Raw genomic sequence first — 19,453 nt, forward strand, 5'->3', positions numbered from 1 at the left:
GCCATTGTCGACGGGACGGAAGATGCCCCTTGCGCTAGTGGCGGGAAGGCGGCCGGTGACTGGATCGCCGTCGACGGCGCAGGCTTCGCAGGTGGTTTTGGCGGTCTCGCCTTCTCCACACTGTGCCCGCTTTTACTCGACTCTCGACTCGTGGTCGATCTGTGATGATCGCCAGAGGAGGATTTCCTTTCCTTCTCATGCTTTTTTGATAAGGATGATTTCTTTGACGAGGAGTCTGTAGTGGAGTGAGTTCCAGACGACTCTTTTTCCGACGGTCTAGATTTCTTCGCCGGTGGTTCCGACGAGGCCACGCGGCGTGATGTTTTCGCCGACTGTGTGGAGCCTACCTCCGAGGGGGGGGTATGCCCCCGCACCCTCATTCAGCCATGCCACCAGGCGTCGGTTCCGGTCTTTGAGGGTTTTTTGAGAAAAACCCATGCATATGTCGCAGGCATCCGCCGAATGGTGAGGGTGGAGGCAATATATACAATCCATATGCCCTTCCCCCTCGTAAACCTTTTTCAAGCCGCACGTCGGGCATGGACGGAACAGCGCTTTTCCTGATACAGAGGACATATCGTACTCGAAATCCAATAAGGCAACCTAGTACAAAATAGTAAGACAACACGAGGAGATCCCACTACTTTGGAGACAGTTGAAATCTGAAGGGGAACCGCAGGGGCGGGCCTCTTATACTGGGACGGCCTGCGGAGCATGCGTAGGCGGGTCCTAAAAGGACGAGAATAGGACACAAAAGTGTCGGAAGTTTTCCTATAGGAAAAGGCTATGTGTACCGAGGGATCCCAGTCTGACGACAGGGAATATTCTAAGCATGTGAATCCATGAAAGATCCAATGCTGGAGAATGTTAATGTACATAGTTCCATTTTGGAGCATCCTTCTTGTATGGTTCTGGAACCCGCATTCAGAACCATACAAGAAGATGCCTGTATGAAGAAGGTTAGCTGTTGGGGACTTCCTCCCAATAAACTATATTTAATTACAACATACTATGTCTGAGCCTCATTACAACAATTGGCGACGAGGAATTGTCTATGAGGGAAGTCCCCAGATGTGTGCCGGCACAAGTTCCTGATCAGAACGATATATATATCTGAACGGATGGCGATAGGACAGCTGAAACCCACAAAAGGAAGTAAAGTAAGCAAATGGATTTGCTGCGATTGAGGACTTTTGTTAAAAGAAGGACATAAAAGTTATTCACCTCAGACCGGCACGAAAACAAGCCGGCATCATATGAATGGTGCGTGAGGCTGAGAGGCCAACTGCAAAGGCATCCGAGTAAAGAACCCGGTACGTAAGCACGTTAATCTGTCAAAACATAGGAAGTGCTACATGAAATAACTTTAGTAAAGCACCTGCGTTCGTATGTTGCGTGCCGCCATTTTAGGAGACTGTTGGTTGGCATGGTTAAACAAACAATAGCGTTACGGATAGTACGTAACTTGGACAGTGTAGCTAACGAATGTACGAAACGTATACAGGCTGAAACATTACGAGTACAGCTACTTGCAGATGTGAACATTATGTGCAACTGCTTGTGTAATGTATGATCGGTTACAATGTTAGAGCAGTTATCATTGAAGGAAACTGTACACCGCACATAAGGAACATAAGGAAGGTGGAAATACGGTAGTCCTGCTTATTTAGTGATTCAAAGGCACAGCTCAGATGAACATTTAAAGGCACAGCACATCGCATCGCTTCACTGTGAATATCAAACTAAGTCAGATGTTGGAAAAGGGAAAAGAAAAGCAGGAAAGTTTAAATTAAATAAAAACAATATTGTAGCAATACATATCTCAAAACAGTGGCAACCTTGCAAGAATTCTTAATTAGATTTCGTTATGGGTCCCAGGAAGGATAGAGAAACTTTCCACAGACCACAAAACAAGTGTTATAAATGTGGATGGTATAGGCATGCAAATGCAGAGAAGGATTGTCCAGCACTCTCAGCTGAGTGCTACAAATGTTGACAAGTGGGCCATTTTGGTAAAGTCTGTCGCAATGTCAGAGGAAGAGGCAGATTTAATTCACGCTATAATGCAACAAGAAATAACAGTCGTTATGGAAGAGGTGCGACGACAAGTATAAGAAGTTGTTGGTGGTTCAAACAATTTGTTGGCAATCACAAATGGTTTTGAGGAGGAGGTACAAATACTGGCTTTTACACCAACTGAAGGCGCTGTTGGTCCATGGGTGCCTATGGCTATCAATGGCATAACATTACAGGTAATGGTTGATACTGGGTCTCCATATACTATGCTGGATATGGAGACATATCTGAACGTATTAAAGAAAAGGATGGAAGACTTGCATATGACTAAAATTAGAGCGACTGGATACGGTAAGACACCAATCAATATTGTAGGTTATACCTGGGTGCATTTGGACTTTGAAGGAAGAAAAACCTATTGCAGGTTATATGTGGCTGTAGATGGTTTTCAAATAGTTGGCTGGTGGGAACAGGCATCGTTGAGGATTAGGATATACCCTGGTGAAAGTATACCTATTTTGAGCATAACTGACAATAGTTGTGATTCTGCTGTGAATTTGGCCAATAGTTTTCAATGACAACATTGGTGTTCTTAAAGGTTAACATCGCATCATACAAGAGAGGTGCAAAACCGGTGGTGCATAAAGTGAGGAACATTCTGATTGGCACTCGAGAAGCACTACAAAAGGAATTAGAAAAGTTATGTTCACAAGACATCATTCAACCAAAAGAGAGCTCTGAATGGCTATCCCCAATTGTTATAGTAAGAAAACCGGAAGGGTCGATTAGAATGTGTGTTGACCTGACAGATCTTAACAACAATATTTGGGTAGATCGCCATCCGCTACCCAACATTGGGGAAATGCTCACCACTATGAAACCGGCGAAGTTTTTCACTACGTTAGACTTATCTTCTGCGTACCAGCAGGTTGTTTTAGAAGAGACCAGACACCTTATATCATTTATAACGCCCTTGGGAGCATTTAGATACAAAAGAATGCCATTCGGCTTGGCGTCGACAGCCGCCGTTTTTCAGAGGCTGATGCAGCATCTTTTTTAATAGACTACAAGGTGTACACTATTTTCAAGACGACATCAGTGTCTGCCATGTCAGAAGAAGAACACGACGCTAAGTTACTGGGTGTGTTGCAAGTTATGCAACAGAAAGGCCTGACCCTTAAGATTGAAAAATGTAAGATAAAAAAGAAGGAAGTGACTTATCTGGGTCATTGCATCAATGCAGAAGGAATAAAACCTAAGGAAGCTCTAGTGAATACCATTCTCAAACTTCCTGATCCAACCAACAAAGATCAACTTCGGAGTTTGCTAGGTCTCACAAAATATTATTCCAAATTTGTAGACCATTATGCTGCTAGAACGAATAAGATGAGAGATCTGATGAACAAAGGTACAAAATGTGTGTGGTCTGAAGAATGCAAGAAAGAACTTGATTCAATCAAAATGTTAATTAACAAAGCACCTGCCCTCAAAATGTTTGATTGTAGTGCCAAGACTATGATATCAGTGGATGCCAGCAACATGGGCTTGGGAGGTGTTTTGGAACACATGCAAAATGGATTTGTAGTTCCAATTGCCTTTGCTTTAAGGAGTTTAAGAAGGGCAGAAAAAAACTATTCAACTATTGAGAAGGCGGCTTTGGCAGTCAAATGGATTTTAAAGCACTTCAAAAGGGCTCGTTTGGGGAATTCCTATCAAGCTCAAGACGGATCACAAGCCACTTATACATGTCTTAAATTCAAAAGAACCCTCATTTGACATCCCCACAAATTAGAAGGTGGACCTTGATCATTATGCAATATAATGTAATTATAAATTATACTCCGGGAAGAACGAACATAGTGGCTGATTTTTTTTCCTATCTGCCATGTGACCATGAAGGAGAAGATCATAATGATAATGATGAAATGATGGAAGAACAGAATATGATTGCATCATTGCACACGTACATCCCAGTTTTGGCAAAGAAGCATGGATTGAGGCCAGGAAACCTGATTCAGAACAAGAATATTCAAGGAGAGCGGTGGAAAGTGGTTGGAAAGATGTTAATGGACACATTGGATTCTGGGAGACGATAAAAGATAAAATTTCATATGATGATGCATGTATGTATTTACCGAGGAGATCCAATTGTTCCTCCACTGGCATTGAGAGAGAGAATCATAGAAATTGCCCATGAGGGTCATGTAGGGAGGAGCTTAATGAAGAGAAGGGTGAGAGAAGCTTATTGGTGGCCCAATATGTGGAGTGAATTGGAAGCATTAGTCAAAGAATATTCTGCATGTGCAGTGAGTGATAAAGGGAAGTTGACCAGGATTACACTGCTACAACCGATAGTTGTACCAGACTCCGTCTGGACAAAGGTGGCTATTGATATAGCTGGCCCATATGAGATACTAGAACTACAAAAAATATATTTTATTGTGTTAGTTCACTATGCATATAAATGGGTGGAGTGTGGAATTATCGAGGAATCTTTTTCTGCTATGAAAGTTACACAATTTTTAGAGGAAATATTCATCAGAGAAGGTGAACCACAGGAATTGATTTCAGACAATGGAGCTCAATTTATGTCACAAGAAGTTCAATGTTTTCTGAAAGAACGAGCCATCAAACACAGCACGACAGCATTATATCACACTATGGGAAACGGTTTAGTGGAGAGAATGAATCGTTTTATAAAATGTGTCATTCAATTAGCTATTGCCAATAGCTTGCCGTTCCAAGAAGTCAGTGGTTTGGGACGATGGTAACAAGTGGTCTTGTAATGATATCATATTGTCAAGGAAAGGAGACAGACCGAGGAACTGTACCAGTCAGTCTTCCACACAAGGGATATGGAAGGACAATTCCAGATTGTCAAGAGATGTCAGTGAGCACATTAAACCTGCAAGTGATAGTGGTACAGTGGAGAAGTCTGTCAATCAAACGATATCTGGAGATTTGTGTGAAAACAACAATTTTTCCTCAAGAGCTAGAAGGATTGTGCATCATTTCAAGAAGGATTTTATTACTGAAACTGCTGGCACCTTTATAAACAGTCACTATTTCTGGACTGTATTACCCCGGAACCTTGTTATAGAGCCACAGCCATGTATCCCTTAATTAAGCATTTACATATAGTGAAAAGAAAGTTTCTTTACAGTCATGCTGTGTTTCATATTATTTCCTGTATATAGTTCATATAGTAGGTCATTACAATAACATTTTTTTTTTATAAACGATGTGGAGGAAGAGATGTTATAATGTAGAATGTTAATGTACATAGTTCTATTTTGGAGCATCCTTCTTGTAAGGTTCTAGAACCCGCATTCAGAACCATACAAGAAGATGCCTGTATGAAGAAGGTTGGCTGTTGGGTACTTCCTCCCAATAAACTATATTTAATTACAACATACTACGTCTGAGCCTCATTACCACAATCTCCTCTAGCAACCAACCACATTAAGAATACTGTACAACATTCTAAGGCGCATCACAATAGATACCAGACCAGAATCCAGGCTAGACCCAAGTGTGTTGAAGCAGTCCACAGGAAAGCACACATGTTTAACAAATAACACGAGGCATGCAACATAGATAGCTGATGCACTAGAAAACCATAAACACAAAAGGGCTCCGGGTAAACAGCTCTAATCCCTAAACATTATTTCTCCATGAATCTTTCATTTACCATTGTCATGAATTTGATTTCAGATTTGCAACTCGTTTGCAAGGCATCTACAGTAAATACAAGCAGGGCGCAAAATGGGCACTAGCTAGTGATAATGGACTCTTGGCGAGTAAGAAATGGTGTGCTGTATGTATAAAATGGAGGTGGCGAGTGAATTTATGGCTGGGTATGGCTGGGTATTAGCTTGCAACTTGAACATGTTACCCCTGCACACAAGTATACAACAGCAGTCATCAAAATGTACACTAAGTATTGGTAAGTCAGAATGGACTATTGGCAATTCGAATTATAAGTGGTTATTTATAACGCGCTTAATATGGAAGAGATTTCTAAGCGCGGACCCGGGATTCGAACCTCAGTTGCTCTGCGTCACCTTGCTTCCAAGATGAGTGCGTTGCCACTGAGCGTGCAGTTAAGAAACGTGTGCTGTATGGCAAACAAAGGGGTTGGGTGTCTTTCCGACTAGCTAGTACCTTGCAATTAAACATTTGTATCCTCGAACTACATGGACAGAGACTACAAAAGAGGTAGAACATATGGAAGCGTTGTATACATATTTTGTTTTTATTAAACACCACCCTAGCTGGGAAACAACTACGCTCTGCACAATGTAAAGTTGAAAAGCTGTCTGGCTACAAATAATTGCACCCTGCACAAGCATACCTTATCCCAGAAACATAGATAGGACTGGCTGAACTCAAATTCTTCAATGTTGAACTTCTTCATGAAAGGAAGCCGCATGACATTCAAACATGAAAATATCCAGCACCTCCCTAGGAAGAAAAGAAATGACACTGTTTAACACAGAAGAGCAGATTTCTTCAAGGCTGCCCCCCCCAACCCCTCGCCCTCCATATGGGCGGTGCAGCCCAGGTCCAGAACCTTTGTTAACATTGCTCCGAGTCACATTTCACAAGCATCAAGTGAATAACCATTGACTGAAGTACCAAGAGGTATGTCAATGAATGAAGAAAATTAGCGCACACACACCATTCTTATTCATCCCAAGAATTAAGCATTTTCACAAGTATATTTAATTCAGTCTGCCTCACACCTGAGAAGTTGGCCGATTAGAGAGATGGGTTTCACACAGTGTAATTCTTTATATTGCAGATCCCCCCATTATTAGCATTAGACCAATCAATGCGTGTGCACAGGCGAGTAAAAATTGTGGCACAGCAAAACTTAATCATGCTAACAATCTTGATGCTGCATGTTGGCAAGCCAGGGGACAGGTACATTATATAGGCTAGACTCCGAATAACTCATTACGTGGAAATGGTTAAAACCTCTCAAAACCCCTGGCTTCTATGGGCAGTAATCCAAGAACAAACTTATATCTACAGACATGGATAACCGCAATAAACCCAGTGTTTCACCAGCACATGGAAAATTGAAAGAATTACCGAACAAAAATAAATTATGGTGTCACTAAATGGGCTAAACAAGTAACAGAAAAATACGTGATGCAAAAATGGCACATGTCCAGACCCAAAACACTGAAATTGGCAATCCTATAAGAAATTGGAAAAACGGGGGGTGGGGCGCTGTTGAGCAGCCTGCAAGATGGCTGCCTAGCGTGAGAGCTCCGTGCCCAGCCGCCTCTTATCTGCTGACATCTGCGGTTCTGCCTTCGATCCTGTGTACCTGCTACGATCCCTGCACTGTGGCCATCGAGCCCTATACGCACGTCCAGTTCTGGGAGAAATCGGACTCTCGGAACTGGAGATCCTTGTCCCGCCGTGCCTCACCACCATTGGGCCTACACTGGGCCCTGCTCTCATCGCGACCTGACCGGGTGACCCTCATTGGACTCGCTGCTGGCTGCTCTGCCCTGACACCTGGGGCACACCCTACATTCGTGGGCCGGCTCGCTCCTGCCCCGGTCCCGCCGGACGGTCCTTTCCGGTAGGGGCCTAGGCCGCTGACGACCGAGGCACGCCAGCGCCCCATCTGCGACCGCAGCGGGCCTGGACTGGGCTGCTTGGCGCGAGCCGGCGGGGACTGCTATCGTGCCCTCACGGGATCTCTTCCATACCCGACTCACTGGCTTCGTCGACCGAGCTTTGTCGTGCCCTCTGGCTCCGGCCATGTCGAGTCGCTCCAAAGGAGCTGCTAAAGGGGGTGCTATGGACAAATTTGCTAAGACGGTCCCTCGACCGGAGGTGGGCCACACGTCGCCCCCGCAGGAAGAACATGACAACGACCCTAGTTCGGGGGTGGCGGCGCCAGACTTCACTGCCATGATGGAATCGATGGCTAAGAACTTTGCCTCCTTTCATGAGAAGCTTGACGATATCAACGCGAATGTCGCTTCGCTCAAAACCCGGGTAGACCAGGCTGCATCGAGAATCACTGAGGTCGAAGACCGGATCTCCACTAATGAAGATGCGATACACGTACTTCAGGACGCAGTAGCCACCTTATCGCGCGACATGAAGAGTGTTAAAGCAAAATGCGATGACTTGGAGTCCTGCTCCCGCAGAAACAATCTTCACATAATTGGGGTCCCTGAAACTGCCCTGAAGGGGCGCATGGAAGATGCAGTCGAACAACTACTCAAGGACTTGCTGGGGGATCCAGACCTTTCCCCTTACTTCACGGTTGAGCGGGCTCACCGGGCCCTTGCCCCACGACCCCGACCTGGCGACATCCCCAGACCCATTATAGCCAAGACTCTTAATTATCGTGACAGGGACCTCATTCTTCGCCTGTCGCGGGAGAAAGGGGAGCTGCGACTGGAGTCTCATGTCATCAGGATCTTCCCAGACTTTTCTGTGGCGGTACAGCAGGAGAGACGCCAATTTCTTGCGTCAAGAAAATGCTCAGGGAACGCAATGTACCATACGCCATCTTATTCCCGGCTCGCCTCAAGCTCACTCATAATGGCAAATTGTACTTTTTCACAGTCCCGGATGAGGCAGTGAAATTCATCGAGATGCAAATACCGCTTCAGGGCTCTGGAGAAGGCTGAGTGGACGCTACTTAACTGTGATTGGCGCGGTCTGTGGACACTTATTGAACTGGTTTACTCAATCTGCACTGTGGTACTGGTAAGGCTGCTCTGTTTACTGTGACGCTCTGCCCCTGCAGTCCTTGCGTGCTGCAGCGCTTGTGCACACGTCCTCAGAACGTACTTCACAGAGCTGGTCTCACACTGTTCTGTTGTCCTACCTCAATTTCTGTTCTCCTATCGTTCAGGTCCTTAATCTCTCAGTTATATACTCCGTTCCCCGCATTTGAGATGCGGGGATGTACGATATTTGACTGTCAAAACTGTTTTGGTCTATTTCGGAACCGCAGGGGCTCGTGCGTGGTCCCCGATTACCCGCTTTGCGGGCGGGGCCTGCGCCACGAGTCCGCCACCACTGCTCATTTTGCAACTGAGCCATTTGGCTCCAAGCGTGCTGGTGCACGGCAACGGCGCACCCCATTGCGATTGCACTGTTTGGTCTCATTTTTTTGGTGTGTGTTGGCCCCAGTTGGGCCTCTGGGAAAATTGGGCCAGGCTGGGGACGGTCCAACTGTGCGTTGTTAGGGTTGAGTGATCTTTTCACTGCTGATCCATGGTTAGTGGTGAGGGTGGGGGGTGGGAAAGGGGTTGTTTTACAAAAAGGCACACAAGGTTTCGCAGGGCGCATGCTCAAGGGACCCACGCCCACTTGCTGTTCCAACACAGAGCTCATACCATCACGGGAGCTGGGATGTTCACTGATTTATGGGTACTGCGTCTGTAGATACCTACCTCTGACATGGCTACAGTCACAATGTCCTGGAACATTCGGGGGCTGAGCAACCACACTAAGGCCTGCAAGATTGTTGCATATGCTAACAGACACAACTGTAAGATATTGCTTTTACAAGAGACACACTCCAATGGCCTCATTTCGAGAGCTGTTGCCCCATCATGGGGTTCTGCCAGGTTCTTTACTTCTTACTCCACACAATCTAGGGGAGTTGTCACAATGATCCACAAATCAATTAACTTTGTGCTGCATAAAAGCTATGTTGATCCCGAGGGCCGTTATGTTATAATACACTGCACACTGGTCAATAGAGAGTACTTGCTGGTTAACACTTACTGTCCCAATGTAGATTCTCTGGAATTCTTTGATACTTTAACTACCATACTGCTGGGCTTCGTGGGAGTGCAGATCATATGGGGGGGGGACCTGAACCTTATACTCGACACGGCCCTGGACAGAACTGCCACTACACCCAGAGCCCTGTCTAGCGCGGCGCGCAGGCTGCATGGCCACATGCAGTCGCTTAATATCTGCGACGCCTGGAGAACACTTCACCCCCAGCAGCGGGACTACACTTATTACTCCCCTGTACATGATAGTTCGTCCAGGATAGATCTGTTTTTGGTCTCGAGAGATGCTATGGATAGGGTGGAGGATACACGCATTTTGCCCCGCACATTCTCGGATCATTCTCCGATCATACTGTCCTTAGGGCTGGGAATTCCCATCTCAACACTCTGCACCTGGCGCTTTAAGTCCGAAGCTCTAAAAGACATTGTGTTTAAATCTGAGATTTTAGCGGACATTGAGTCCTTCTTTGAGCTTAACTCTCTTCAAGACACGACCGCCGCGGTTCGATGGGAGGCATTTAAGGCTTACATTAGGGGCATGTCTATTTCCCGGGAGGCAGGGGTGTTGAAAGCTATTAGGGCCGCCGTTGGACGATCGGAGGCCAAACTGAAAAGGTTGGAGCAATGTTGCTCCTCCGGATCGGACCCCACTACTCTGGCCCAAATCTCTGACGAGCTCCAGGTGTTCAACACTTAAGCGACCAGCGAAGTTCATTATTTCAGCCGCCCCAGGCCGCTAGGAAATATGGAGACGGGGACAGACCCGGCAAGACACTTGCGACACTTGTGAGGGGGGAACTGGGCCGCACGCAGATCACTTCCATAAAAGATCAGAACGGTGACGCTCAATGGGCGGACCATCGAATACTTGATATATTCACCGAGTTCTATAGATCCCTTTATTCCCAGACCGTAGAGAACACTGAACAACATATGCGAGAACTCCTTGACCAGATCCCCACCACGGAAATATCCCCACAGACCCGAGACCAGCTGGATACCCCGTTCACGCTAGACGAGATAGTATCGGCTATCTCAGACTTGCCCATAGGCAAGGCGCCGGGACCTGGCGGCCTCACGGCGGACTTCTTTCGAGAGCACGTGGCTATTCTGGCCCCCCGGCTGTTGGAGGTATGGAATGAGGCACTCTGAGCCACTATCCTTCCCCCTTCCATGCGGGAAGCGGCCATCACGGTACTGCTCATACCAGGTAAACCTGAGGACGAGTGTGGGTCCTATAGACCTCTCTCCCTCATGAGCCTAGATACAAAGATCTTTGTGAAGATCATTGCTAGCTGCTTTCTGCCCATCATGACGCACTTGGTACAAGAGGACCAAGCAGGCTTGGTCCCCGGTAGGTCCACCTCCCATAACATCAGGAGACTATTTAATGTCATGTCCCGTATAGACCAAGACGTCCAGGCCGTAGCGGTTACGCTGGACGCTCAGAAGGCCTTCGACATGGTCTCCTGGAAATATATGCGGCTGGTCCTCGAAACAATGGGCGTCGGCCCTAACATGATAGGGTTCATAAAACTCTTGTACACTTGCCCCGTTGCGCGGATACGAGTCAACTCACTAATATCCGAGATGTTCACTCTATTCAGAGGCACCAGACAGGGCTGCCCCTTCTCCCCGATCCTTTTCGCATTGGTGATAGAACCGATGGCGGACTTTATCCGAGCACGGCACGCGCGTAAAGGAGTACGATTGGTTGACGAGCCTGAAATAATATCCCTGTATGCTGACGATGTCCTATTATACGTCAGAGACCCCACAGCCCATCTGGATCCCATACTGAGAGACATCACCCGGATTGGCACCCACTCCGGATTTATGATTAATTATTCCAAATCGGAGATTTTCCCGCTCACTAAAGCTACACGGCAGCCCACCACCGAGTACCCCCTGCGCTGGGCCCCTGAGGGTGTGAGATACCTTGGGGTGCCGATGTCCCTCACTAAGCCCACCCTGCTTGCCGATAACTACTCAGCTGTAGCACGATCAGTTGAGACAAAAATTTCACGTTGGCGCACCCTCCCGTTGTCCGTCGCTGGTCGTCTATCCCTTATTAAAATGATCTTGCTCCCCAAGCTCTTATACATCTTTTGCAACATTCCTATATGGCCCAGGAGGGCTTACTTCACTAAATTGCATAAGCTCTGCGCGCAATTTCTCTGGCACTCCGGTGCGGTGCGCAAAGAGTGGACTGACAAGGCACTCTCATACAGACGGGGTGGTATTGCTGCTCCGGACCTGGAACTATACTGGATCGCGGCCCAGGCCCAGCATGCTACTCATTGGTACCCGGGTTCCCCAGTGCGCCCACATGTCAAACTGGAACGGTTTGCCTCCGCTGGTATCAACTTAATGTCCCTGATACTACAACAACGCTACACATCCGATTCCCCCGTTGACCCCATTGCTGCGACCCTGTATGCCTGGTCACGTCTACTACACTCGACAAGTGGGCCCTCTCCATATTACAAATGGCTTCCCGTGTGGGCCTTTCCGGGCCTGGAACCCACACTTGATATCGCTTTGGCGCGACACTGGGATGTGCTGGGGTATCGGGCCCTGTCCGACTTCTATCCCGAGGGCAAATTCATAGGCCCCCAGACCTGGAGGCCGGGACACACCAGATCTCCCCTAGAGACTCTCCAATACTACAGGCTTCGTGACGCGTTCCGCACAATGAGGCCCTCCTTTCCGGATGAGCCCCCAGACAACCCGGCGATAGCCTACATCGCCAACTCGGGCGGTGCACGCGGCGTCGTCTCTTCGCTGTATCAAATCCTACTAGATTTCATTCCCATTCCTACTCTTAGGGCGCACGACGGATGGTCAGCTGAACTGGGTCTAGAAATTTCTGATGAATTGTGGGAGGGTATATGCTGCCATACACAAAAAGTGTCTCTCAATTTCCGTTTTCGTGCCATGCAATACAAGCTCCTCAATAGGCTTTACTATACGCCACGCAGGATATCGGGGTTTGCTCGCTCTGAGGTGCACCTCTGCCCGCGCTGTAGGGCGGTGGATGCTGATCACTTGCATATGTTCTGGACCTGTAACAAATTGTCCGGTTTCTGGGACAGTGTCCTCCATACACTGAGTGCGGTAACTGAAACTGTAATTGATCCCGATCCTTTGGCGGGTCTGTTTGGGGTCTGGGGGTCTGACGAAACTAAGCGTTTGAAAAAGTTTCTGAATAGAAGCTGCATGATTGCCAAAAAATGTATACTTCAGAAGTGGAAGCGCTCCTCCCCACCGGCCTCTCAGAAATGGCTGGGTATGCTCACATGGTCGCGGAACTGTGAGGAGGAATACCTGACAATGCTGCCCGCACAGTCTCGCCCCAGGAACATCTGGAGCAAATTTAACACATCTCATCAAAGTGAGAACACGCCCGGTTCCGGCTGATCTCCGGTCTCTACTCATGCACCGTGATTATTGCTGTGTATTTCTGTATTGTTGATGCTCTATATCCACTGTTGGAACTGTATTCTGTAACCATTACGATGTTTTATGCTATGCTTGCTTTAATTATTTGTTGCCTTGACGTATGTGCCTTGTGAACATCTGCCGACAAAAAAAAAAAAAAAGAAATTGGAAAAACTGCTGAAGTATCAAGTTTTAGCCCCATGAGCAGCGGGTGGCATCAAAAAAGCTGCTTGCTTCTGGTTTTCTAAACATTTAAGATCTGTAATTCTGTTTTGCCTACAAATTAGTAAAGCAAGCATTAAAAAAAAGATAAGCTGCTGTCCTCCAGTTCTGTTCCCTTTAGGATTTGCAGTGATGTAACCTCTGGCGTCTTTTGAAAGTTGGGCCCTTACTGTCTGAAAAAGCTGGTTTAGACTTCACATAAGCTTAATGTGTTCTTTTCCGGTTTGCCCATCGAATGCTAACAAATGAGTGTCATTAATGATCTGTTGCACTGACCATCTTGTTTGTTTGCATCGAAATGAAGCCAGCGTTAGCCGGTTGGCTGTGCGCTTATATGCTAGCATTCAGCCAAGAAAACCATGTACGTTTGTCTTTCAAAAAGGATATGCAAGACCAGTGTTTCCCATTTTAGCTTATTAGCAATTGACCTTGCCAAAGCGAACAGGATTATTTGACTAACTGAATGTGCAGTTTAGTTTGAACTTATATCAACTGACATGTGCGTTCTTCATTTATTTACATAACCAACTTCCAATTAGGACAGGTGCAACTACTTATTATAATTACAAGCTTTTAACATCTGCTTCCAATAGCTATCAATGTATGAATTAGCATTTTCTATTTGCAGGAAATCACATTTCAATATGGTAGATACTTCAATCAAATCCATACAACACAAAAAAGAATCATTTAACAGACTATTTTACAAGGTATAAAACCTTGCTATGCTCGAGAATGTAAATGTGTTTCTATTACAGTGTATAATGTAGCCTTTTTATAATACACTTCGTGTTCATGTATTAGACGTTCTTTGTTTTGAATTGCTGTGCTCTCCGTTTCTGTATTTTCGTTTACAAAATAAGAGAATAACAGATACGACTGCCCCACAGCTAATTTCTGAACCAAAAGTGTCTTGGGGCATAGACGTAAAAAGCCCGTCTGTTTACATTTCCTTCCTGCGCCAGCGAAGTTCAAGTCTCCATCTGTCCTTACTTCTGGTGGTTCATAGACGTCTGAGATGCTTTCTCAGTGAGGTAGCTTGGGGACTTCGGGGTGACAGCCTTGTAGATGAAGAAGCAGGATCTAAAGATGATACAGCTTGCACCAGGAGCCAGTGCAGGTCAAAGAGGGTCATGGTGATGTGGTCAAATTTGCCGAGTCCTTTGATGAGTCATGTTGCAGCATGCAGGACACATCTCAGGGGAGCCAGGGTAGCCGAAAATGGACACTTGGTAAGTAAGAAACAGCGTGATGTATGCATGAATAGAATGGAGGTGAAAAGTGACCTTTTGTGGTTGGCTAGGAGCTCTAAACTTGAACTTTTTACTCCTGCAATTATACAGTATTTCATCAGTCCTGGGGCAGACACTATATTCTCTGCACCCCAATTTTAAACAGAGCGCCTTTATGCAAATCCACTTAAGGTAGTCAACATTTCAGTTATTCTTTAAGTGCATCCGTCACCATTGAAGCAGCTACCTGGCACTAACAAACTGCCAAGTAAATCCAAATAGCTACATTACAGAAGATTCAGAGTGTGAATATCAAAAGTGTGGAAAGTGATGCATTTTGATGTTTTTTCTCTAAAATTTCCCATGGTCTTGACAGCTAAATATGCTCCTCTTGGATCGTGTCTCCTTTCTATCGTCGGTGGGCACACTCCTACTTTCTTTATATGGTAGAAACCAGAAGAGAAGGAAAAGAGAAACAAGAAAGAGACAAAGCAATCCGATGCCTACAGTTTTCACATCATATTTATACTTTCTTCCATTCCCTGCACTACTATCTTGCCCACCGCCTTCTCCCATGGGCTAATTGCTGTAAACAATGTCAATGATAGTTGGCTAATACTTCCAATCAACTTGCGTTTCTCTCTTCTCCTTCCGCAATGCTACTGTTAACCTTGCGGACGTTGGAAATATGTATCCATGGCCTTAATTTTCACAGCTGTGGGTGTCGTGTACACTACTTCTAAAGGGCCAGTGAAACTTGGCTCCTGCCACCTCCATACAATGTTACGGACAAGTACGTTGTCCCCAGGGTGGAGGAGCTGTGCTTGTGGGAATTCTTCCCCTATGTGTGCACTTGTCAGTTCTTCCATGTTGGTCGGTCGACTAGTTGAACCTGGCGCAAAATTTGAGGGTGGTTGTCATTTCAGTTATATATGCTTGCATTTCATCTCCCAGAACCTGTGCTGTGGTATTAGCATCCGATATTGAACATCCAGGAGGAACAGGTGCATGCATCCTCCTGCCAGTTACAATTTCATGCAGAGTCAGGTGGTGATCCGCAAGAGGGGAGATGCGAAAATGAAAAAGTGCTAATGGGAGGCAACACAGCCAGTTTTTGCACAATGTCGTGGTTAGCTTTGCAAAGCGTTCTTTGAGCAAGTCATTTAATCTCTCAACAATCATGTTCCCTTGCAGTCGGTGCACTGTGCATAGCCTGCGTTTTATTCCTTAGGAGGTGTGTTATTTCTTTAAAGAGGTCATTTGGAAAATGTCCATTATCAGACCTTACCTCATTGCATACCCCCATCTCAAGAACACCTCTCTACTTTGCATCGTTTTAGCACAGTGCCCCAGCTCAATCCAAAGTGAAAATGGACAGACAACAAGCACCTACGTATAAAAAGGTAAAAAGGTAAATCTGTCGCATGTCAACATAGTCAATATGCAAGTGCCGGAAGGGCCCATCTGGTCACTGCAATGTTGCCTTTACTGTTTTCAGAGTATGACCGGATAAAAACTGCTGAGACCATACAATTCCAAGAAAGATCTGCCACTCGCTCACATAGATTTGGAACACACCATCCTTCACTTATTTCTGCTGCTAGGTGTTCTTTGGACACATGGGCAGGAAAATGCAGCTGCTCTATTTCTACACTTAATCTTTTTGGCAACACCGGTTTTCCTGTACTGTTATGCCTCCATATCAAGTCAGATGGTGAGAGGCAACAACCTCTTTGTATCTATACATTTTCTTTCTTCTGTGGGGCCTCTCCTTGCAGCTCCATCGGTACAATTGGCATTGTGTTAAAGCTGTCCACCTTTTCCTTCTCCTGACCCCTTCTCTCTGCTACCATTATTTGCATACTTTCCTTTGCCCCTGGATATACCCTTGTTGTCCCCTCAGGTAAATGGGCTGCTTCTTTTGCTGCTCTGTCAGCCACCTTGTTCCCAAAGAGATTAGGTCCTCCTCGCCTGTTTGTGTGGCACATTTTACTATGGCCACCTCCACTGGTAGCGTCAAAGCTTCAATCAGTTACCTGAGCAACTGTGCATATTGTACTGGGGATCATTCACTTCTCCTAAACCCTGTCCTCGGTCATCAAGCTAATCTTGAATGTATCGTGGATGTTACACAAGCTGAATCTGAAAATATGTTAGCTGCATGTCCTTTCATTATGTTCAATGCACTTATCATTGCTACCAGCTCTGCAGTCTGTGCTGAATAGTGCAGTGGTAACCTCTGCTGAGATGCTACTACATACTCCCCATTCTTGTAGCACACTATTGCAGCCCCACCAGTATGTCTCCCGCCTGTGTTGGGGTCTATACTTGAAGACCCATCAATAAAGACCATGTCTGCCCCTTCCATTTCCTCTTCTTTGACACGTATGCTCCCTTCCATTCTGACAATGTGTGCAGCGCAGCCTTGCATGTAATCTCCTTCCACTGCGGGTTCTGCTATGAATGTTGCACCGTTTACCACGCGACACCCGACTACCTCAATGGCTGAGTTTGCCAGTATTACTTCACATCTTAATGCCCTACGAGTGGCTTGTGTACTCTTGGGTTTTTCCAGAATGGCAAACAATAAATGCTCCATGTACAGTAGCACTGGACACCCCATTTTAATTGTTGCTGCCTTTCCGATCTCAAATGCTGCAGCTGCAATCGCTTGTTCGCAGGGGAAATGTCCCTGCATAACTCGGTCTAAAACACCACTTTAGAAAGCCAATGGTTTGTGTCCTTGCGGCTTATTTTGTGAGGGCCGCTGTCATCACTGAGCCATCTGTGTGAGAGAACAAGTACAATTTCTCTTTGTAGTTAAGAGTGGCCAACACTGGCGCATGGGCCAATGCTTCTTTTAGTTCTGTGAAATTGTCTAATTTCTGATATCCACTTTATTTCCCTTTTCTCCTTCTCCGCCTCCTTGATGGCCTGCAGTAAGGGTATTTTGTAAATGTTGAGTAATCGAAAAACCACGCCCCTGCAGTAATTACACATCCCCAGAAACATCTGCAAGTCCTTTACTGTGCGTGGCCGTGCGGTCATGTGAATTGCCTCTACTGTGTTATCTTGCGTCCTTCAATGGATATTTGTTGCAAGTATACAACCTCCTCCTGGAAGTATTGCAGTTTCTCTTTATCCACTTTACATCCCTTGTCTGCTAGAAGTGTCAAGAGATGCACAGAAAAAGCCCTACACTGTTACTCAGTTTCGCTGCACACCAACAAGTCATCAACATATTGTAACAGTGTGCTCAGCATTTGTAAATTACTTAGGTCCATCTGTACCACACTTAAAAAAGCTGGGCGATATCGCAGTACCCCTGGGGCAACTTATAGTGTTCAAACCAGGCTCCTCGATACATATTGGCTGTCAAAGAATCTGGGTGTAATGGGATGGAAAGGAAGGCATTCTTTAAGTCAATGACAGTAAGGTACTTCGACGCTGGAATGTTGCATAAGATTGGAGCTGGGTTCGGGACCAGGAGAAATTCTGCTTCCACTACATCATTGAGGGCACACATCTTGTATAACTCTCCACAAACTACCCTTTGATTTTGTCATCAGGTATATAGCTGTGTTGCATGGCGATGTGGATGCCTGTATTATGCCCCGCTGCCATAGTGTATGTAATATCGCGCATATCCCCTCCTCTGCCTCTCTGGACAATCGGTATTACTTTGCTCGGATTAGCAGAACCCCCTCTTAACTTCATTTTCACCACCCCCACTGCTTTTAATACTCCTACATCATAGTGCCCTTTTGTCCATAGTCTCTCTGAAACCCTTTTGAGATAGTCAGTGTCGGCTTCCCCTCTTCACCAGTTGTAAGTATCAGCACCAGCTTTTCTATTACTTTCACTGGGCAAGGTATTTGTAGATGGAATATCATCATCTCTCCTCCCTCTCCCCCCCCGCCCCTATCGAAGAACAGCTGTTCATCGGTTACTCCCTTTATGGTAGGCATTAGGTTGTTGCATAGCACTGTACACCATCCCATGTCATTGTCTGCACGCATAGGATCACCATGTCTTTGCTTTATCACTACCTCTTCAAGCTCTTTCATGCTGCCTTTTGTGTCTTCCTTTTGGCACTTTGGTCTGAATAGGAATTCTGACACCAACCGGAACACCTTCCCTTGTATTCTCGGGACACACCCCAGCAGTATCTCAACCCCATACAAAAACATGCTTGGGTACATGGGCAATGTGCTCTGAGCATGAGCTACTAGAAGGAGTGCAGCCACTCGTGTGTAATAGTCTGGCATTGAGCACATCATCCTCTTTTCTGTGAAGGACATTGTGCCATTTAGTTTGCTGAGCAAGTCTCTCCCTAGGATATTGATGGGGGTATCCTTGGAATACAATACATCCCTATTGTTAGTGGTATTTCTTTAGTTGCCAGAACCGTCACCAGTGCCCCAGAGAAGCCCTTTGTATCCACTTTGTTCGATAGCAGGAATCCCCCCTTCCCTTATACAAGATTTGGTGTTGACTGGATCTATGAGAAATTAGAATTCTCTTGGTCCCATTTTCACTGCTAGCTCAGGTTCTTCTTCAGGGTCATCAGTTACTCTCGCTATAGATTTGACTGTTTGGCTGCGCTTTATCTGCACTTGCACTTGCCTTACCCTGCAGATTCAAGAAATGTCCACTATGCTTACCTTGTAACGTCTTTAACTAAGCTGTAAACCTCCTTGTTCTCATGCGCCCTGCTACCCCAGGGTCCGGTGCGCACAATAAATAAACAAACTA

General features: G+C 46.0%; 1 protein-coding gene across 1 annotated transcript in view; it reads right to left on the minus strand.

The window, feature by feature from the left end:
* The window catches only part of BLMH (bleomycin hydrolase), a 648,489-nt gene that overhangs the window by 580,885 nt on the left and 48,151 nt on the right, over positions 1–19,453 (minus strand). Inside the window, exon 3 of the mRNA XM_069615257.1 lies at positions 6,371–6,480. Coding sequence (XP_069471358.1) covers positions 6,371–6,480 — 110 coding nt within the window. The remainder of the gene's footprint in view (positions 1–6,370; positions 6,481–19,453) is intronic.

The sequence above is a fragment of the Ambystoma mexicanum genome, chromosome 9 (assembly GCF_040938575.1).
Source record: "Ambystoma mexicanum isolate Mex_15411 chromosome 9, UKY_AmexF1_1, whole genome shotgun sequence".
NCBI classification, from domain to species: domain Eukaryota; kingdom Metazoa; phylum Chordata; class Amphibia; order Caudata; family Ambystomatidae; genus Ambystoma; species Ambystoma mexicanum.